Below are 17,644 nucleotides of genomic sequence, written 5' to 3' on the forward strand. Positions count from 1 at the left end.
TCAGAACTACACAGGAGGACCTGGTCATTGACCTGAAGAGAGCTGGGACCACAGTCGCAAAGATTACATTAGTAACACACGATGCCGTCATGGTTTAAAATCCTGCAGGGCAGCAAGGTCCCCCTGCTCATGCCAGCACATGTCCAGGCCCGTTTGAAGTTCACCAGTGACCATCTGGATGATCCAGAGAATGCATGGGAGAAGGTCATGCGGTCAGATGAGACCAAAAAAGAGCTTTTTGGAATCAACTCCACTTGCCGTGTTTAGAGGATGAGAACAACCCCAAGAAAACCATCCCAACCGTGAAGCATGGGGGTGAAAACATCATACTCTGGGGGTGCTCTTCTGCAAAGGGGACAAGACAACTGCACTGTAATGAAAGGAGAATGGATGGGGTCATGTATTGCGAGATTTTTGGCAAACAACTTCCTTCCCTCAGTAAGAGCATTGAAGATGGGTCATGGCTGGGTCTTCCAGCATGACAATGACTCCAAACACACAGCCAGGGCAACTAAGGAGGGGCTCCATAAGAAGCATTTCAAGGTCCTGGAGTGGCCTGGCCAGTCTCCAGACCTGAACTCAATAGAAAATCTTTGGAGGGAGCTGAAACTCCAAACCTGAAAGATTTGGAGAAGATCTGTATGGAGGAGTGGACCAAAATCCCTGTTGCAGTGTGTGAAAACGTGATCAAGAACTACAGGAAACATCTGACCTCTGTAATGGCAAACAAATGTTTCTGTACCAATTGTTAAGGTCTGATTTTCTAGGGTATCACATACTTATTTCATGCAATAAAATGCAATGTAATTATTTAAAAAATCATACAATATGATTTTCTGGATTTTTTTTTTTTTTTTTTTTTAGTTCTGTCTCTCACAGTTGAAGTGTACCTACAATAAAACAATACAGACCTCTCCATTTGTAGGTGGAAACACCTGCAAAATTGACAGAGGATGGAACACTTATTTCCCCCACTGTATACAGGAAATTTTGAGACTCCATGCTGGTGTTCAGGACGGGAGGCTTGCAGAAGACGGCCACACTCCCACTTCTGATGGAGCCGCACCTCAAACAGAGAGCAAAAACAGAATCGGGTGGCAGAAAGATAACAAATACAGTATATTTGTCAGCATTAAGCAACAAGAAAAACAGAAGAAAACAAACAAAAAGAAACAAAATATAGAAATCAAGCGTAAACTATTACCTCACAAAAAGATATTTGGCACAGTTTTATTGTTGTTGTTGTTATTATTTTTAATGGTTGCAATTTTATTTATTTATTTTTTTTTTTATTTTTTTTTTTTACCTGGCCCACTCATCTACATTTTACTATCCAAGCGCTGTGCTCGTTGTTACCAATGCAGGGAACAAGAGTCCGCTTCAGTTTGACTCCAAAGGACTCACATGAGGTATTAGAGAAATTATGCAGAGGGTGTACCGAGCTGTTTTCAGTTTTAGAACAGGAATTGCAGGGAGGATTTAAGGAAATGAGTGCTGTAACTGTTCTGAAAAGTACTCCATTACAGACGGTGGCAGTACTGCACGTAAAAGTTGTTTGCCAGCCGCTATAACAAAAACAGAAGAAGCAGCGTCTTGCCGTCGTGACAGTTGGGTAGTCATGTCTGTGCAAGTCTGGTTGTTCACTGTTGGAGTGATCTAAACTGTGTTCCTGATGTCTCGCTCGTTAGATTTTAAGTTTTATAGTCGATCATTTTGATAGAATGTGTTGCGGGGAAAGCGAAGTATATGTGGTAGTATCGAGTGAAATTGAGCTACAGTAAGTTTATTGCAGATTTCTTCAGGCATTTTGTCTTGAATGCTAGCTAACAGGACACAGGTTGACGTTCGCTAAATTACCATGGTGCTTGCAGTCAAATCGTTTTAATCAATTAAAAAGAAACTTATCGTGTTTATTAAGAACATTGGAATATGATCAGCTATAACACGTGTTCACTGTTAATCTCTTTGGGATCATGATGTTATAGCGTCACATAGGCGCTTGTGTAGTTATTTCTCTTGGGATGGAGGATGTGGATTTTTCACAGTTTGTTCGGTCAGCTGTTTGTTTCAGCCATGGCTTCGCTGTCAGAGGAGGTTCTTCTGGTGGTGAAGAAGGTTCGTCAGAAGAAGCAGGATGGCACACTTTATCTCATGGCTGAACGCATCGCCTGGGGTCCAGAAGGCAAAGACCGCTTCACAGTCAGCCATTTGTATGCAGATATTCGCTGTAAGTGTGTGATTAAATCATTGATTTGTCAGTTGCTAGACAAGCAGCGTACATGCGACTGGACGAAGACCCTGTGCTAACTGTAGCCTTTAAATTTGCAATTCAAAAACAATGGGATCATAGGGCCTGACTGTTATTCCCCCACTACGGGGGGGTTTGGGGGTCTTGGCCCCTTCCTGGGAATGGAGCTATGGCTCTGTGACAAAAAAAAGTGTAAGGAAAATTGGTGTGGAATACAGGTGAACTAATCATAGTTTATTGACTTCTGTTTTATTATGTTTCAACGCTAGAGGACACACAAAAAAAAAAATCAACTGAAACATTTCAAAACATTTGTTTCAAGACTGTTGATGTATAGAGTTTGCAGCAATGAGCTGTGTTGCTTTACAGGGTAATTTTCATGTTCATGCCATATTTGTTGATTGGAAGCTTGTTTGTTCCAACCATTCCGCAGTGCATTCTCAAGCCACCTTAACACTTGCATGAATTTGATCCCCACACTGACATGCAATCGTGTGTGCCAATGAGTAAACTTGTCGTAAACACTTGTAAACTATGCACGGCTGCGTGCCAGTGCACAAAGAAAATTTTGAAAGGTTTAAAACTTCTCGCATGCATAAATTTCGTGCCACTTGGATGAACTAGTCATGAACATTCCGCATGTTATTTCCAAACACTGCATGTTATTGCGCACAGGGCATCTTAACCTGAAATTAGATTATGTAGAGATGTTACATCTATAATAAAAATAATTTTAGAGGTACATTATCTAACTAGTACAAAGGAATAAAAATGCAAGTGTTTTACCAATCCATTACTATATATATATGTAGTATAACGCAATGCTAAAATACCCTCGGCCATATGAGCATTGCACTCGTTGCAGTTGTTTAATTATTAAGATCGTATTGTCTTATGTACAGTTTGTACATGTTCAGTAAAGCCCCTCTATCAATCATTAAATCAAAAACAATATTTACGTTTTAACGGTATCTACAGGAGGCTTTGCATGTGTGTTTACATGAGCTTTTGACGAGCAGAAGTTGTGCAAGTCAAGGAATATATGTAGATCACCCTCTGTGCATTTGCAGGTATTAATGAGACAAATTTAACTCCATAGGAAGTTTGCTAACATCCGCTAAATATCTTATAAATCACTTCAGAGGTGTTATTGGGCTCCAAAACAGCTTTAGAAATGTTTATTTCTCGCTAGATTTGCAGCTAGCTTCCAGCCTGTGATGTCATCATACTAACGTCAGCGAAATAAGTTCAGAGGTGTTATTGGGCTCCAAAACAGCTTTAGAAATGTTTATTTCTCGCTAGATTTGCAGCTAGCTTCCAGCCTGTGATGTCATCATACTAACGTCAGCGAAATAAGTTCAGAGGTGTTATTAGGTTCCAAAAATGGCGTAGAAGTGTTTATTTCTCCATAGCTCTTACATAATATATGAGAGACATGCATATAAACACAAAGCAAAGCTTTTGAAGAGCCCAGCCACTGATGTCATGGTGCAGCTGTACTATGATTGGCTGTCATCCCGCAACACTCAAAAACAAAGCGGAACAGATTCAAATAGAATGTGACTTTTTACCTTCTTAAAATATGTCAAGGTTAGCCATCTTTGAACATGTCCAAGGTCTGTGTCCCAAGAATGCTCCCTGTGAATTTGAAGACTGTGGCAGTAATAGAACTGGACTTACGCTGTATATATACACACACACACACACACACACAGACAGATGGACGGATGCCAGGTCTTCACAATACCTGATGGCCATACGTTGGTGTCAGAGTTGAAATCTGTAATAAGCAACTCAGTTAACTAAACACAAAGAATGATCACGCCAGAGACTGAATTTCATTTCCTGATCAGGGAGAGCCAGCGTGACCCCCTCGTCACTGTCCGTCAGTCAGCTCTGAAGGGCCCGCCCACTTTGCTCCTGAATTTATTAACACACAGACATATTACAGAATAATATACAAGGCACAGCTGTGTTTTTCAGTCAGTTCATTCTGTATCACTTCGCACCTGGAAGGCGCCCTGCAGTCTTGCTCAGACAGATAGTAATTGTTCTTCAAGTTGAAACATTACAGCGCCAGCCTCGAACTTATGTATAGGCTGTGTTATTCTCTGCTCAAGGCCGAAATATTAATCTGTGCTCGACAAAAACATAGCTCTTAGCAAAACAATCTGTGAATTCTTTCACCAACAAATGTTACTTTCCTCTGTGTTAGCATTCAGCAAAAGAACAAGTGTTGTTTTCTCATGGAACAGTTGTAATGATTACTCAACAGTTTAGTTTATATTACTGTTTTAACAATGAGTGATTATTTAGAAGAATAGTGGTACATGAACTTTTACATATGCACATATATATATGGAAAACAGAGAACAGAATCAAAACAAAATGAAAGGCAGCATCAAGATAAGGGCATCAAAGTAAATATAAAGACATTAATATTTGTTAATAATATTGACAATATACGAGGTCTGTCCGTAAAGTATAGGTCCTTTTATTTTTTTCCAGAACTACACTCAACAAAAATATAAACGCAACACTTTTGGTTTTGCTCCCATTTTGTATGAGAAGAACTCAAAGATCTAAAACTTTTTCCACATACACAATATCACCATTTCCCTCAAATATTGTTCACAAACCAGTCTAAATCTGTGATAGTGAGCACTTCTCCTTTGCTGAGATAATCCATCCCACCTCACAGGTGTGCCATACCAAGATGCTGATTAGACACCATGATTAGTGCACATGTGTGCCTTAGACTGTCCACAATAAAAGGCCACTCTGAAAGGTGCAGTTTTATCACACAGCACAATGCCACAGATGTCGCAAGATTTGAGGGAGTGTGCAATTGGCATGCTGACAGCAGGAATGTCAACCAGAGCTGTTGGTCGTGTATTGAATGTTCATTTCTCTACCATAAGCCGTCTCCAAAGGTGTTTCAGACAATTTGGCAGTACATCCAACCAGCCTCACAACCGCAGACCACGTGTAACCACACCAGCCCAGGACCTCCACATCCAGCATGTTCACCTCCAAGATCGTCTGAGACCAGCCACTCGCTGCTGAAACAATCGGTTTGCATAACCAAAGAATTTCTGCACAAACTGTCAGAAACCGTCTCAGGAAGCTCATTTGCATGCTCGTCATCGTCATCGGGGTCTCGACCTGACTCCAGTTCGTCGTCGCAAACTTCGCACAGCCATTGAAGAGGAGTGGACCAACATTCCACAGGCCACAATTGACAACCTGATCAACTCTATGCGAAGGAGATGTGTTGCACTGCATGAGGCAAATGGTGGTCACACCAGATACTGACTGGTATCCCCCCCCAATAAAACAAAACTGCACCTTTCAGAGTGGCCTTTTATTGTGGACAGTCTAAGGCACACCTGTGCACTAATCATGGTGTCTAATCCGCATCCTGATATGGCACACCTGTGAGGTGGGATGGAATATCTCAGCAAAGGAGAAGTGCTCACTATCACAGATTTAGACTGGTTTGTGAACAATATTTGAGGGAAATGGTGATATTGTGTATGTGGAAAAAGTTTTAGATCTTTGAGTTCATCTCATACAAAATGGGAGCAAAACCAAAAGTGTTGCGTTTATATTTTTGTTGAGTATATATGGATTCATTCATATGTTTTTACATCAGACATGCTTAAACCCTCGTGCGCATGCGTGAGTTTTTCCACGCCTGTCGGTGACGTCATTCGCCTGTGAGCACTCCTTGTGGGAGGAGTTGTCCAGCCCTTCGTCGGAATTCCTTTGTCTGAGAAGTTGCTGAGAGACTGGCGCTTTGTTTGATCAAAATTTTTTCTAAACCTGTGAGACACATCGAAGTGGACATGGTTCGAAAAATTAAGCTGGTCTTCAGTGAAAATTTTAACAGCTGATGAGAGATTTTGAGGTGATTCTGTCACTTTAAGGACTTTTCACGGTGCGAGACGTCGCGCAGTGCTCTCAGGCAGCGTCATCAGCCTGTTTCAAGCTGAAAACCTCCACATTTCAGGCTCTGTTGATCCAGGACGTCGTGAGAGAACAGAGAAGTTTCAGAAGAAGTCGGTTTCAGCATTTTATCCGGATATTCCACTGTTAAAGGAGATTTTTTTTTAATGAAAGACGTGCGGGCGGATTGCAGCGTCGGCTCGCAGCCGCCGCGACGCTCCTTCACAGGAAAAACACCTCTGTTGGAAGCCTTGAGGACAATTTGGAACATGTCCAGCTGATAAACAATTTCTCATATACTCACTCCACTAAAAGCCATCAAAAGCCAACTGGATTTTAACAAATGGTTATCAACACGGAGGTGTTTTTCCTGTGCCGCCGCGCCACGTCGGCTGCGTCCCGACGCGCGGACGCGTCCGCACGTCTTTCATTAAAAAAATCTCCTTTAACAGTGGAATATCCGGATAAAATGCAGCAACCTCTCTCTTGAAACGTCTCTGTTCTCTCACGACGTCCTGGATCAATAGAGCCTGAAATGTGGAGGTTTTCAGCTTGAAACAGGTTGATGATGCCGCCTGAGAGCGCAGCACGACGTCTCGCACCGTGAAAAGTCCTTAAAGCAACAGAATCACCTCAAAATCTCTCATCAGCTGTTAAAATTTTCACTGAAGACCAGCTTAATTTTTCGAACCATGTCCACTTCGATGTGTCTCACAGGTTTAGAAAAAATTTTAATCAAACAAAGCGCCAGTCTCTCAGCAACTTCTCAGACAAAGGAATTCCGACGAGGGGCTGGACGACTCCTCCCACAAGGAGTGCTCACAGGCAAATGACGTCACCAACAGGCGTGGAAAAACTCACGCATGCGCACGAGGGTTCAAGCATGTCTGACGTAAAAACATATGAATGAAATCCATATAGTTTTTGAAAAAAATAAAAAGGACCTATACTTTACGGACAGCCCTCGTATAGAAATCTCTGTCAGTTGGCCTCAGGTAATTATAAATGATTACCTTTGAGACAAAATTCCAAATGCATTCTCCACCACACACTGTAGATAATTTCTCTGTGATTCTGAGAGTGATGAGAAAATGGTTTCATCAGCCATGTTCTGAGAGCAAATGCGTCATCGGGTACGAAATTATGTGGCGCAGGCTTTAATTTTGTATAGCGTGGCATCAAGTGGGACAAATTTTTTCGCCAGTGTGGGGATCAAATTCATGCAAGTGTCAAGGTGCCTTCACCTTTAAAGATTATGATTCCGTTTCACTTGTAGAACACGCCTAGAACTCCCAGAGATGTTAATGATAAATGAACTGCATTTATGTAGCGCTTTTCTGTCTGAATCAGAAGCTGAATGCGCTATACATTGATACATACGCTAATGTCAGGGTGCTGCCATACAAGGTACTCACTACACACCGGGAGAAACTTGGGGATTAAGGACCTTTCCCTTGGCTGGGATTTGAACTGAGGATCCTCTGTTCTCAAGCCCAACAGTTACCCACTAGAACATCACCTCCCCAGTGATAGTAGAAAACTTGTAACTTCCTTATAGCAGAATTACTGTCAGCAGCAGATGTGAAATTTGTTCATTCTTCATTATTAATGATCTGACGAAAATGTACTTAATTGAAAGGCACAACATAATTCAGTCAGTGGCTGCAAAGAAAACTTGCACCCTTTTGGCCCTTTCTGGAATACTTTGGACACTACTGATGTAGGGGATGTTGGTTCAAAATATTGTTGAATAAACTACTTTCATTGCCAATTTTATGGGACATTGAATACCACGAGGTTTATCGTGTCACGGACTGTACAGATGGACATGTTATTTTTAGAATACGTTAAAATATAACTGAAATTGTCGAGGCAACCACCTTGACAAAAGTAATTATGAGAGTTCTCCAGGTCAAATACATTTCTGTTCTGTGCAGGTCAGAAAATCAGCCCAGATGGCAAAGCCAAAATTCAGCTTCAGCTGGTTCTTCATACCGGTGAGAGTACTACATTCCACTTCGTCAATGAAAGCAGCGCACTTAAAGATCGTGAGGCTACCAAGGAACTTCTCCAGCAGTTGCTTCCCAAGTTCAAGAAGAAGGCTAACAAGGAATTAGAGGAGAAAAACAGGTACAGCTCAACAGTTGTCTGAGTATTGTGTCTAAATTTAGAAGTGCCTTGGATCTGGGTTTTTATTTTAAGTATATTCACTAGTCTTGTGTTTAATTCTGGTTCATGTAATTATTTACAATACACAATATCATTTATAGTCCAGCTGCCAAGGGCTGAAAAAAATACCCATACCCCTCCCAGTGGTAGAACAAAATGAGACCTGTTTTATTTGAAGGGTATGGATGTCTACTTTTAGAAAATCATGGTTGTACTAAATTAAAATGTGTACAGTGCAGCAGATTAACCCCCTGTTTGCCAAAACATTAACATGTCTTTGTACTGCAATATCTGATATATTCCCCTAACAAAAAAGGCACAATATGTAATCAGGGCATCAATTAACCCCAATTTTTATGTGTAAGGCATACCACTACATACATTCTTAGGGTTTAATTAAGTTCTTACCCTACTATGGGGATATTAACCCTTTAGAATCCAAACTTTTTATGAATTTTCCCCCATATATTTTGTTGATAGCACAGATTATTCATGAGTGAATGGGAATAAAATAAGTTGAAGTTTATAACATTTGACAATTTTATGTCTTTTATTAGAAAATACCAGGTAGAATCATTTAAAATGAGTACAGTGCTTCAAATTAACCCTTTGTTAGCGGTAAACCATCAGTTCACAGTTAGCTATTTGACTGATTGTGGCTGAGAATTCCTTTGGGGATGAAAGTACATGACTTTTATATAAAAATCATCACAAAGAATGTTCTGAAGTCCTTTTAATGACAGTATAGACAGTTTTAACCCCTTTCCAGCTAATCACATGTTGATCTAGCAATCATTATTTGAAACTTGCAGAGGGTATTTGTGTGACCAGTTTCGATCGTCATTGCAAAATACACATATGCAGTTATTTTACTGCACATTTGCAGTAAAATATTATTTGCTGCCTCATTAATTAATGCACAATTGGTCTGCCATAGAAGCACAATGACCTTCTCAGAAACAATCTGTTGGCTTAATTAAGTTCATTGAAAATTAAAATTTGTACCATCTCATTGTTTCTACTCTTACTTACCTTTGTTAGACAAATTAATACTATCTTATTATAACTTATTTTGGTCAAATTTGGTCATATTTTGTTCGTTTAGTCCTGATTGAGATAAAATCCATTTCTTGAAACAAAGGATAAATTGTGGAGCCATCTATAGGCAAATTGAAGACATAGAATCTATGGGAAGCTACACCTGAAAATGATGAAAATGGTTATCAACAGCCAACTGCTCTTTAAGTTGCTGCGTTCAGAAATACAGTGAATTAACTGGGTAAAACCACTGAAAGATACCTAAAACACTCCGTTGTTTGTATTAGTAGTGGTTAATTTCAGAAAGATTATCAAAACTGTACAGCCAGATGCATTCCGGCAAGTTTCGAAAGAATTCTTGATCAACATGTCATTAGCTGGAAAGGGGTTAACACTGTCTATACTGCCATTAAAAGGACTTCAGAACATTCTGTGTGATGATTTTTATATAAAAGTCGTGTACTTTCATCCTCAAATATACGCTGGCACCACTTGTTTCCGCATCCGCCATATCACGGAATCGTGTTGGCTCCAGGCAGACAATCGGACTATCCACATAGGCTTATCACGATAAATAATATATTGACTTAACGTTGGATATATAAAGAAGAAAGTGATAGTTTGCTTGCTTCAATATATTGCACATGCTTGTTTGTTTACATAAGCCACCAACATTTCAGTGCTTCATGCTGCTTCTGTACCTCCTGCTTTCTGCAGGAAGCAGGATCAGCCCGCTCAGCCTGTTTTCTATATAGGAAGCACCACCAGCCAGTTGAAGCGAAGTAACTGCAATATTCCATCTAGAAAATTTGGAAGAATAAATGAAGTTAATTCAATTACCTTTTTTTTCCCAAAAATATTAATCAATTCAATCAATTTCAATCAATTTTTTTTTTATATAGCGCCAAATCACAACAAACAGTTGCCCCAAGGCGCTTTATATTGTAAGGCAAGGCCATACAATAATGATGTAAAACCCCAACGGTCAAAACGACCCCCTGTGAGCAAGCACTTGGCTACAGTGGGAAGGAAAAAACTCCCTTTTAACAGGAAGAAACCTCCAGCAGAACCAGGCTCAGGGAGGGGCAGTCTTCTGCTGGGACTGGTTGGGGCTGAGGGAGAGAACCAGGAAAAAGACATGCTGTGGAGGGGAGCAGAGATCGATCACTAATGATTAAATGCAGAGTGGTGCATACAGAGCAAAAAGAGAAAGAAACAGTGCATCATGGGAACCCCCCAGCAGTCTACGTCTATAGCAGCATAACTAAGGGATGGTTCAGGGTCACCTGATCCAGCCCTAACTATAAGCTTTAGCAAAAAGGAAAGTTTTAAGCCTAATCTTAAAAGTAGAGAGGGTGTCTGTCTCCCTGATCTGAATTGGGAGCTGGTTCCACAGGAGAGGAGCCTGAAAGCTGAAGGCTCTGCCTCCCATTCTACTCTTACAAACCCTAGGAACTACAAGTAAGCCTGCAGTCTGAGAGCGAAGCGCTCTATTGGGGTGATATGGTACTACGAGGTCCCTAAGATAAGATGGGACCTGATTATTCAAAACCTTATAAGTAAGAAGAAGAATTTTAAATTCTATTCTAGAATTAACAGGAAGCCAATGAAGAGAGGCCAATATGGGTGAGATATGCTCTCTCCTTCTAGTCCCCGTCAGCACTGTAGAGTGCTGACGGGGACAGACAGGCAGACAAAAATATTAATGTAAGCAAAAGCTCACTAATCCACATTTCTAGTGAATCACTGTCCCCATATGTGATCAATCTGCTGCATAGATAGATGGATAACTTGGTTGATCCCTTGGGCAAGGTCCCTCAGGGAAATTAATGTTCTATTTGCAGCTGGAAGCTGGTGGTGGAAAGCAAACACAGGCTGCTCCTGTGTTTGCTCTCCACCACAGGAAATCCAAGGTGGATCTGCATGTTGAATTGACACAGGTTTTGTGCCGGATGCCCTTCCTGACACAACTCCACATTTCATGGAGAAATGTTGCAGGGGTGGGGTTTGAACCGTGAAACTTCCACACTGAAACCACGTGCACAAACCACTTGGGCACCACCTCTGCCCCTACTCGTGCTTAATTCCACCTAACGGTAGTCAACCCATAAATGAGTAAAGAGGTGGAATATGGGCAAACCTGGCATAACTTGATACCTGCTGACAGTGCTAACATACAAATTAAATAACGCAAATATTCCACTCAGCCGAAATACGGGCGCACAGATATCTTAGATCCCCTGTTAGTACAATTAGCGATGCAGCAAGCCATATTAGATATTTCTTACAAAATGCTCATAGAACACATACACAGTCAGTTCACAACAGCTAGCAGCCACTTCTTGTGGCCTTTGCTTCAGGGGCTCTACACTCGACTCATTGCCACATTCTGTCATTCAAACTGATCTCGCTCCTAATTATTTGTACCTTTCTAACTTAAAATATCTTAAACTGATGACCTATAAAGCCATTCACCCCTATACAGCTGTCATAAAGGAAGAAACTAGCTAGAGACCAAAACTGTTTCTTTGTACCAAGCTGTAAATATGTTTACCTCTGCTATAAAGTTGGCTATTTTACTGCTGTGTTTGCACATAATGACGGCAAGTCTCGAATGCCACAACATATACATTCTTGGCTGCTGATCACGAATGTGATGATTTGAGGCAGAGGCGTCAGGTGTCCTCAGGAACTGCTGCAACCTGTTACCACGCATTACGATTAATGGTACTTGTTGCTGGCGAATGATCAGGAACCATTACGCACGGTCAAGAATAATGTTCCACGCTGTTCTGTGCTATTGCGCGTAACAGGGCATCATTACGTTCTCTCACGTTGTGAATGAGGTGAATTGTCTCCACACACACACCCATATTCATCCATCAGCTGCTGAACAATTCAGATCGCTTCGGTTTGCTCCTCAAAATCCACAGCAGAAGAATGTTGTGACTGCATGCGTAGTTGGGTTCTGTGACATGGAGTGACGCAGAGAGGAGGAGGAGACAGAGAAACCCAGATGTGTGGCTGCACATGGCTCTCGTCTCATGCGTTTTCCCAAACATCAGGCGCAGCAGCAGGGTGGAACACCTGCAGGAGCACGCTGATAAGCATTGGAACGAAACTTTTAGCCGACTTGGCGTCACTGTCCTTCAGCATACTGCAGCAATGAAACTGAATGCGGTGCGGCTGGGTTTAATTGTGCGTATGTCAGAGAAGAACACTGTCACGCTCTATTAAGGATCACCACTACTCAAGACAGATCAACACGCTCAGTTGCGACCTCCACGACATCAGGCGAAATGAGGGTGGTGCGTGACATTCGTGGAAGATTTTTTTTGACAGCCAAAAACATGCTCCACGAATATCACGCACTATTAAGAAACCTATTCAGATGTGTTAAGTCACATTATGAATGTCAGGAATGTGCCAAGAATGATGCAAATATGAACATGTAACACGTGCCACTCAGTCACACCACTGACTTCATGAATGAAGCTGTCAACAAAGGAGAATCATGTAAAAGTATGCAGTGTCCACACCCTACTTTTATCATAAATAGACATCTTTTAAGTTAAGCGGAGCAGCGCACAGAAAGAGCAGCAGAGCAGATACACAGCGAGAGTTACCATAGTGGCACAACATGCCCTTATATGGCAGACATGTAGGAACCGTCTTTAAGAAATGAAACAAACAGCCAGTATTAATAGTGTGTTTAATGTGTGTGTTGTGATGTTTTAATAATAAATCATTTGATTGGTCAATTAAAGTAAATAGTTAACTTGGATCAACTGTTGTATTTTGCTACAAAATCCGAATGGGATGTGAAACTATAACATTATTTTCTTCAACAATCATTAAATTTTGATCATACATTATAGAGCTTGTACAGCAAGAATAGATTAATTGATAAGAGTAAATCCTGTGTTTGGGCCGCATAAGACAAGCACAAAACCAGAATTACAGAGCAACACGGTGCACAGTACATTTACTTGAAAGCATAGGATCATATAAGCAAATGTTTATTAATTTGCATGCATTAAATACAAAATTAAAATGTTCCATCATGCTATAGATTTGCAATAACAATGTAAATTGAATACATGTGCATGATGTGGTGATTTATGCTACGCTGAGGCTCGCCGTTGAAGGCTTTGAGCTTCCAAATACTTTGAGGACCAGTAACAAAATTGCTGCTGCTGGTCCTGACCAGTAGGCTCAATAAATATTTCTCTAACCATGATTCTGTGGAGAGTAACTCCCTTTTGGTGCCAGTCTCAAATGGCTGTTCAATAAACTGCAAGACCGAAGGTTGGGGGGCTTGCTCAACACTGTATCATTTTCAGAAATATGTCAGGGGAAATTAGCCTGCACCCACTCGGTCCTCTTGTCACATTGTCACTGTCGCTATGGACAAAATCGACTTCTACGAGTTTAATTTGCCCAAATATAGAGCTGACTAAAGGCAACGAAACAGTGTTACATACTAGGATCTGGTCAGTTGAAGTGGGGCAGATCTTCTGATCGTCAGTCATGTACAACCAATCAGTAGTTTTCTGCATATAATGGCATTACTTATCTTATGAAACAAACTATACGCTTCTAACTGTGGAAGCTTTGTGCATGTAAATATTTTGTAAGAACTCACTCTTCCACAGCATATACAATATCCATTTTAGAGGATTTGGTCTTAGATTTAACTTAAGCATGGTCCCCCAATCCTGACTTACATAATTATCTTTTTAAAGAGTCATTAAGCCATCTCATCTTTGTCTGAACTGCCTTCAAACAAATTATTAACTATAAAAATGTAACTACAACAGTTGATTTAAAATTTTATTGTTCTTCCTGTAGAATGCTGCAAGAAGATCCTGTGCTTTTCCAGTTGTATAAGGATTTAGTCGTCAGCCAAGTGATCAGTGCCGAGGAGTTCTGGGCTAACCGGTTAGGAGGTATAAATAATGTGGATCTCACATTATATAACTACAAACAAGATGTTGGTATATCTGGAGCTTTTTTGGTGAGTATCTAAAGTGTATCTCATGTAGAAATTAAAGTAATCAATCAATCAGGAAAGAACTGATTTAATTTTCTAGGGCAAAGTCAGGAAATCTTGGAAAATTGGAAAAATCCCTGTCTTTAACATTGAACAAATTTTCAAAAATTCGTAACTGTCAGAAATGATCAAATCTCTTTCATATTTGAAAACTTTATGTAGGGTGGCATTCTTTATCGACTGACAAAGTGTGATCCGGATCTGATCCAAATGACAGATTTTGTGGCCATTTAAATTTAACATTGAAAACCCCATTTAATGTATATTTTACATGATATCTTAATTACTAGGGGAGCTACGACCACACTACCTTTGCACCCCCCCAGGACTAAACCAAACCAACTTTTTTAGGTGCCTTAGATGACCCCAAAACACAATCAGGATGGTCCCAAAAATAAAAACTGGCCTCAAGCCAGTTATCCAAGATGGCCTCCAAGATGGCCACCAAAATAGGGTTTTTCACTAAAACACCTTTAAACAACATATAAACAACTTAAATATCACAGAAGACCATTGCAGGTCACAGCAAACTCATTTGTGCCTAATCTAAATTCATTCATGGGTTTAAGATTCAAAATGGCGTCCAAATGGCCGCCAGTAGACCCTTATCATTGAATCTCTGTGATATTTAAGTTGTTTATATGTTGTTTAAAGGTGTTTAAGTGAAAAACCCTATTTTGATGGCCATCTTGGATAACTGGCTTGAGGCCAGTTTTTATTTTTGGGAACATCCTGATTGTGTTTTGGAGCCATCTAAGGAACCTAAAAAAGTTGATTTGGTTTAGTCCTGGCGGGGGGTGCAAAGGTAGTGGTCGTAGCTCCCCTAGTAAATCAAATGTGCCCCAATCACTCTTATACTCGAAAGTGAGTTGGAGACTGGCACTCGCTCTTGCCTGACAAAGTCTGATCTGGATTGTGGATGTTGTGGACATTTGAATTTAATATTGAAAAGCCCATTTGATGTACATTTTGAATTGTATCTCAATCAAAAGTGCCCCAATCATTCTCATTTGTGATAATGTGGTGCATTCTCAATGAATAGACTAAATTTAATCCACATCTGACCCGTATTCCGGATTTAGAGGATATTTGATTTTAACATTGAAAAGCCCCATTGAACTATATTTTGTTATGTTTTATCTTATGAAAAAGACACTTCTGACAGGGCTTTGACCTTGAAAATTTTTTCCAAGGTAAAAATTTGTGGAATTGGAAACTAGTGTTGGCGGAGCTTTGTGCTCTGCAGTACTCTAATTATTTCATGTTGTGGATAAAAATGTAATAATACCTCAACATCCTCCACATATCATTAACAGTTGACATTTTCGTACAATACAGGCTGACATTCGGCCACAGACAGATGGCTGCAACGGCTTGAGATACAATCTTACAGCTGACATTATTGAATCCATCTTCAGAACATATCCTGCAGGTAAAAGAATTATATCTCCACAAGTTAGGACTTGAACTATGTATACCAACAGTAACAGCAGACCGTGGATATGCTGTTAATTTTCAATGTTGACTCCTTGCAGTATTCTGGTTTTATGTAATGACTTTACTTATTAATGCACTGACAGCTCTTGAGGAAGAACACCTATATAAAATTATCTCATGCAGACTTTTGTTAATCTGTAAATCCGCACTTCATAATAGGTAGATGTATATGTGGTGATTTCACACTAACCTCTGCAGTTAATTAGCAATTTAATGGGTCATGAAGTTACTTTTATTGTATAGCATTTTTAAAGAGCCCTCCATGAGCAAAGAGCATACCAGATTTGATCAGTCTGTGTTAAGAACTCTTACTGTAATTGCAAGTTGTGCAGTGTTGGACAGAATAATGTCTCATTAAAAAAAAAAAAACTATTTACGAAAGATACCATATCATGCATTGTGTTTAGGATATTTTATTAGTGTGCATCAGTTTAGGCAGGCAGATCATTGACAAAAAATATAAAGTTCATCTGATTATTGTGGACAGAATATATTGCCACATTTTTCATTGTTTCCATCATGAATTTTATGTTGAAGATGCCCTTTTGGTTTACAGATGCTGCAAGTGGGAACGCAAGTTTAATATTTTCACTCCACCTACATGATGACATTTAGCTGTGCCATACAAGTTCACTATTCTGTGGCATTCTGTCGTGTATTGTTGTGAACCCTGCTGACTGATGGAGCTCACCAAATGTTTGTGCAGTGATGCCCACTTTGGGTTAGTCATCTAAGGGTGGAGGGTGATAGCCATTCAGAGTAGAGAGGCACCGTGACGTCACTGGCTGGTCTCTCTCTGGCTGCTAATTTGTCATGGCAGAATCCGCTCCGAAACCGCTATGTTTTTGCGTAAACATAACATGCTTCTCATATATTATGTAAAAGCTAAGAGAAGTAAATACTTGTAAAATTAAAAACACTGTTTTTGGAACCTGATAACTCCTCTGGAGTGATTTACAAGACATCTCGCAGATGTCAGTGTGCCTGAGCATCACACATAGCGAAATCTGCTCCGAAACCGCTATGTTTCTGTGTAAACATAACATGTTTCTCATATATTATGTAAACGCTAAGAGAAATAAACACTTCTGAAACTAAAAACACTGTTTTTGGAACCTGATAACTCCTCTGGAGTGATTTACAAGACATCCCGCCGACATCAGTGTGCCCGAGCATCACACATAGAGGAATCCGCTTCGAAACCGCTGCATTTCTGTGTAAATGTAACATGTTTGCCACATATTAAATAAAAGACAGTGAGAAATAAACACTTCTAAAAGTGGAAACACTGTTTTTGTAACCTTATAACATCTGTGGAGTGAATTACAAGACATCTTATGGATGTCAGCGTGCACGCGCATCACACGCACTCAAAGGTCATTTTCAGTCTTTTCAAAAGCTCATGTATACGCATGCCCTCCTGGAGACACCATTAAAAGGTACACAGTCATACAGCCGAGGGTATTTTAGCATTGTTCCAGGTTAGAACATAAATGTGTTGCTTTGCCGTACTCAGAACAGGATTCTCCCCAGAAATTTTTAGTATAGCAGTGCTGTTGACACTTACTACCCACACACCACCAACGAAGTAGGTCCTCCAGAGGAAGCTCTAGCAAGTACAAATGGAGGCCATTTCCTGCAACTTAACCTTCAGTCTTCTCTAAATATACAACTAAGAAAATACATTAAGC

At 40.3% G+C, this 17,644-nt stretch overlaps 1 protein-coding gene across 1 annotated transcript in view; it reads left to right on the forward strand.

Annotated features, from left to right (window-relative positions):
* The first annotated feature begins 1,581 nt into the window (after nt 1-1,581).
* Nucleotides 1,582-17,644, forward strand: part of gtf2h1 (general transcription factor IIH, polypeptide 1) — a 34,981-nt gene continuing 18,918 nt past the window's right edge. The window contains exons 1-5 of the mRNA XM_034176332.1: nt 1,582-1,777; nt 2,059-2,227; nt 8,134-8,326; nt 14,255-14,420; nt 15,795-15,888. Coding sequence (XP_034032223.1) covers nt 2,074-2,227; nt 8,134-8,326; nt 14,255-14,420; nt 15,795-15,888 — 607 coding nt within the window. The 5' untranslated portion in view covers nt 1,582-1,777; nt 2,059-2,073. The remainder of the gene's footprint in view (nt 1,778-2,058; nt 2,228-8,133; nt 8,327-14,254; nt 14,421-15,794; nt 15,889-17,644) is intronic.

The sequence above is a fragment of the Thalassophryne amazonica genome, chromosome 8, assembly GCF_902500255.1.
Source record: "Thalassophryne amazonica chromosome 8, fThaAma1.1, whole genome shotgun sequence".
In the NCBI taxonomy this organism is placed as follows: Eukaryota; Metazoa; Chordata; class Actinopteri; order Batrachoidiformes; family Batrachoididae; genus Thalassophryne; species Thalassophryne amazonica.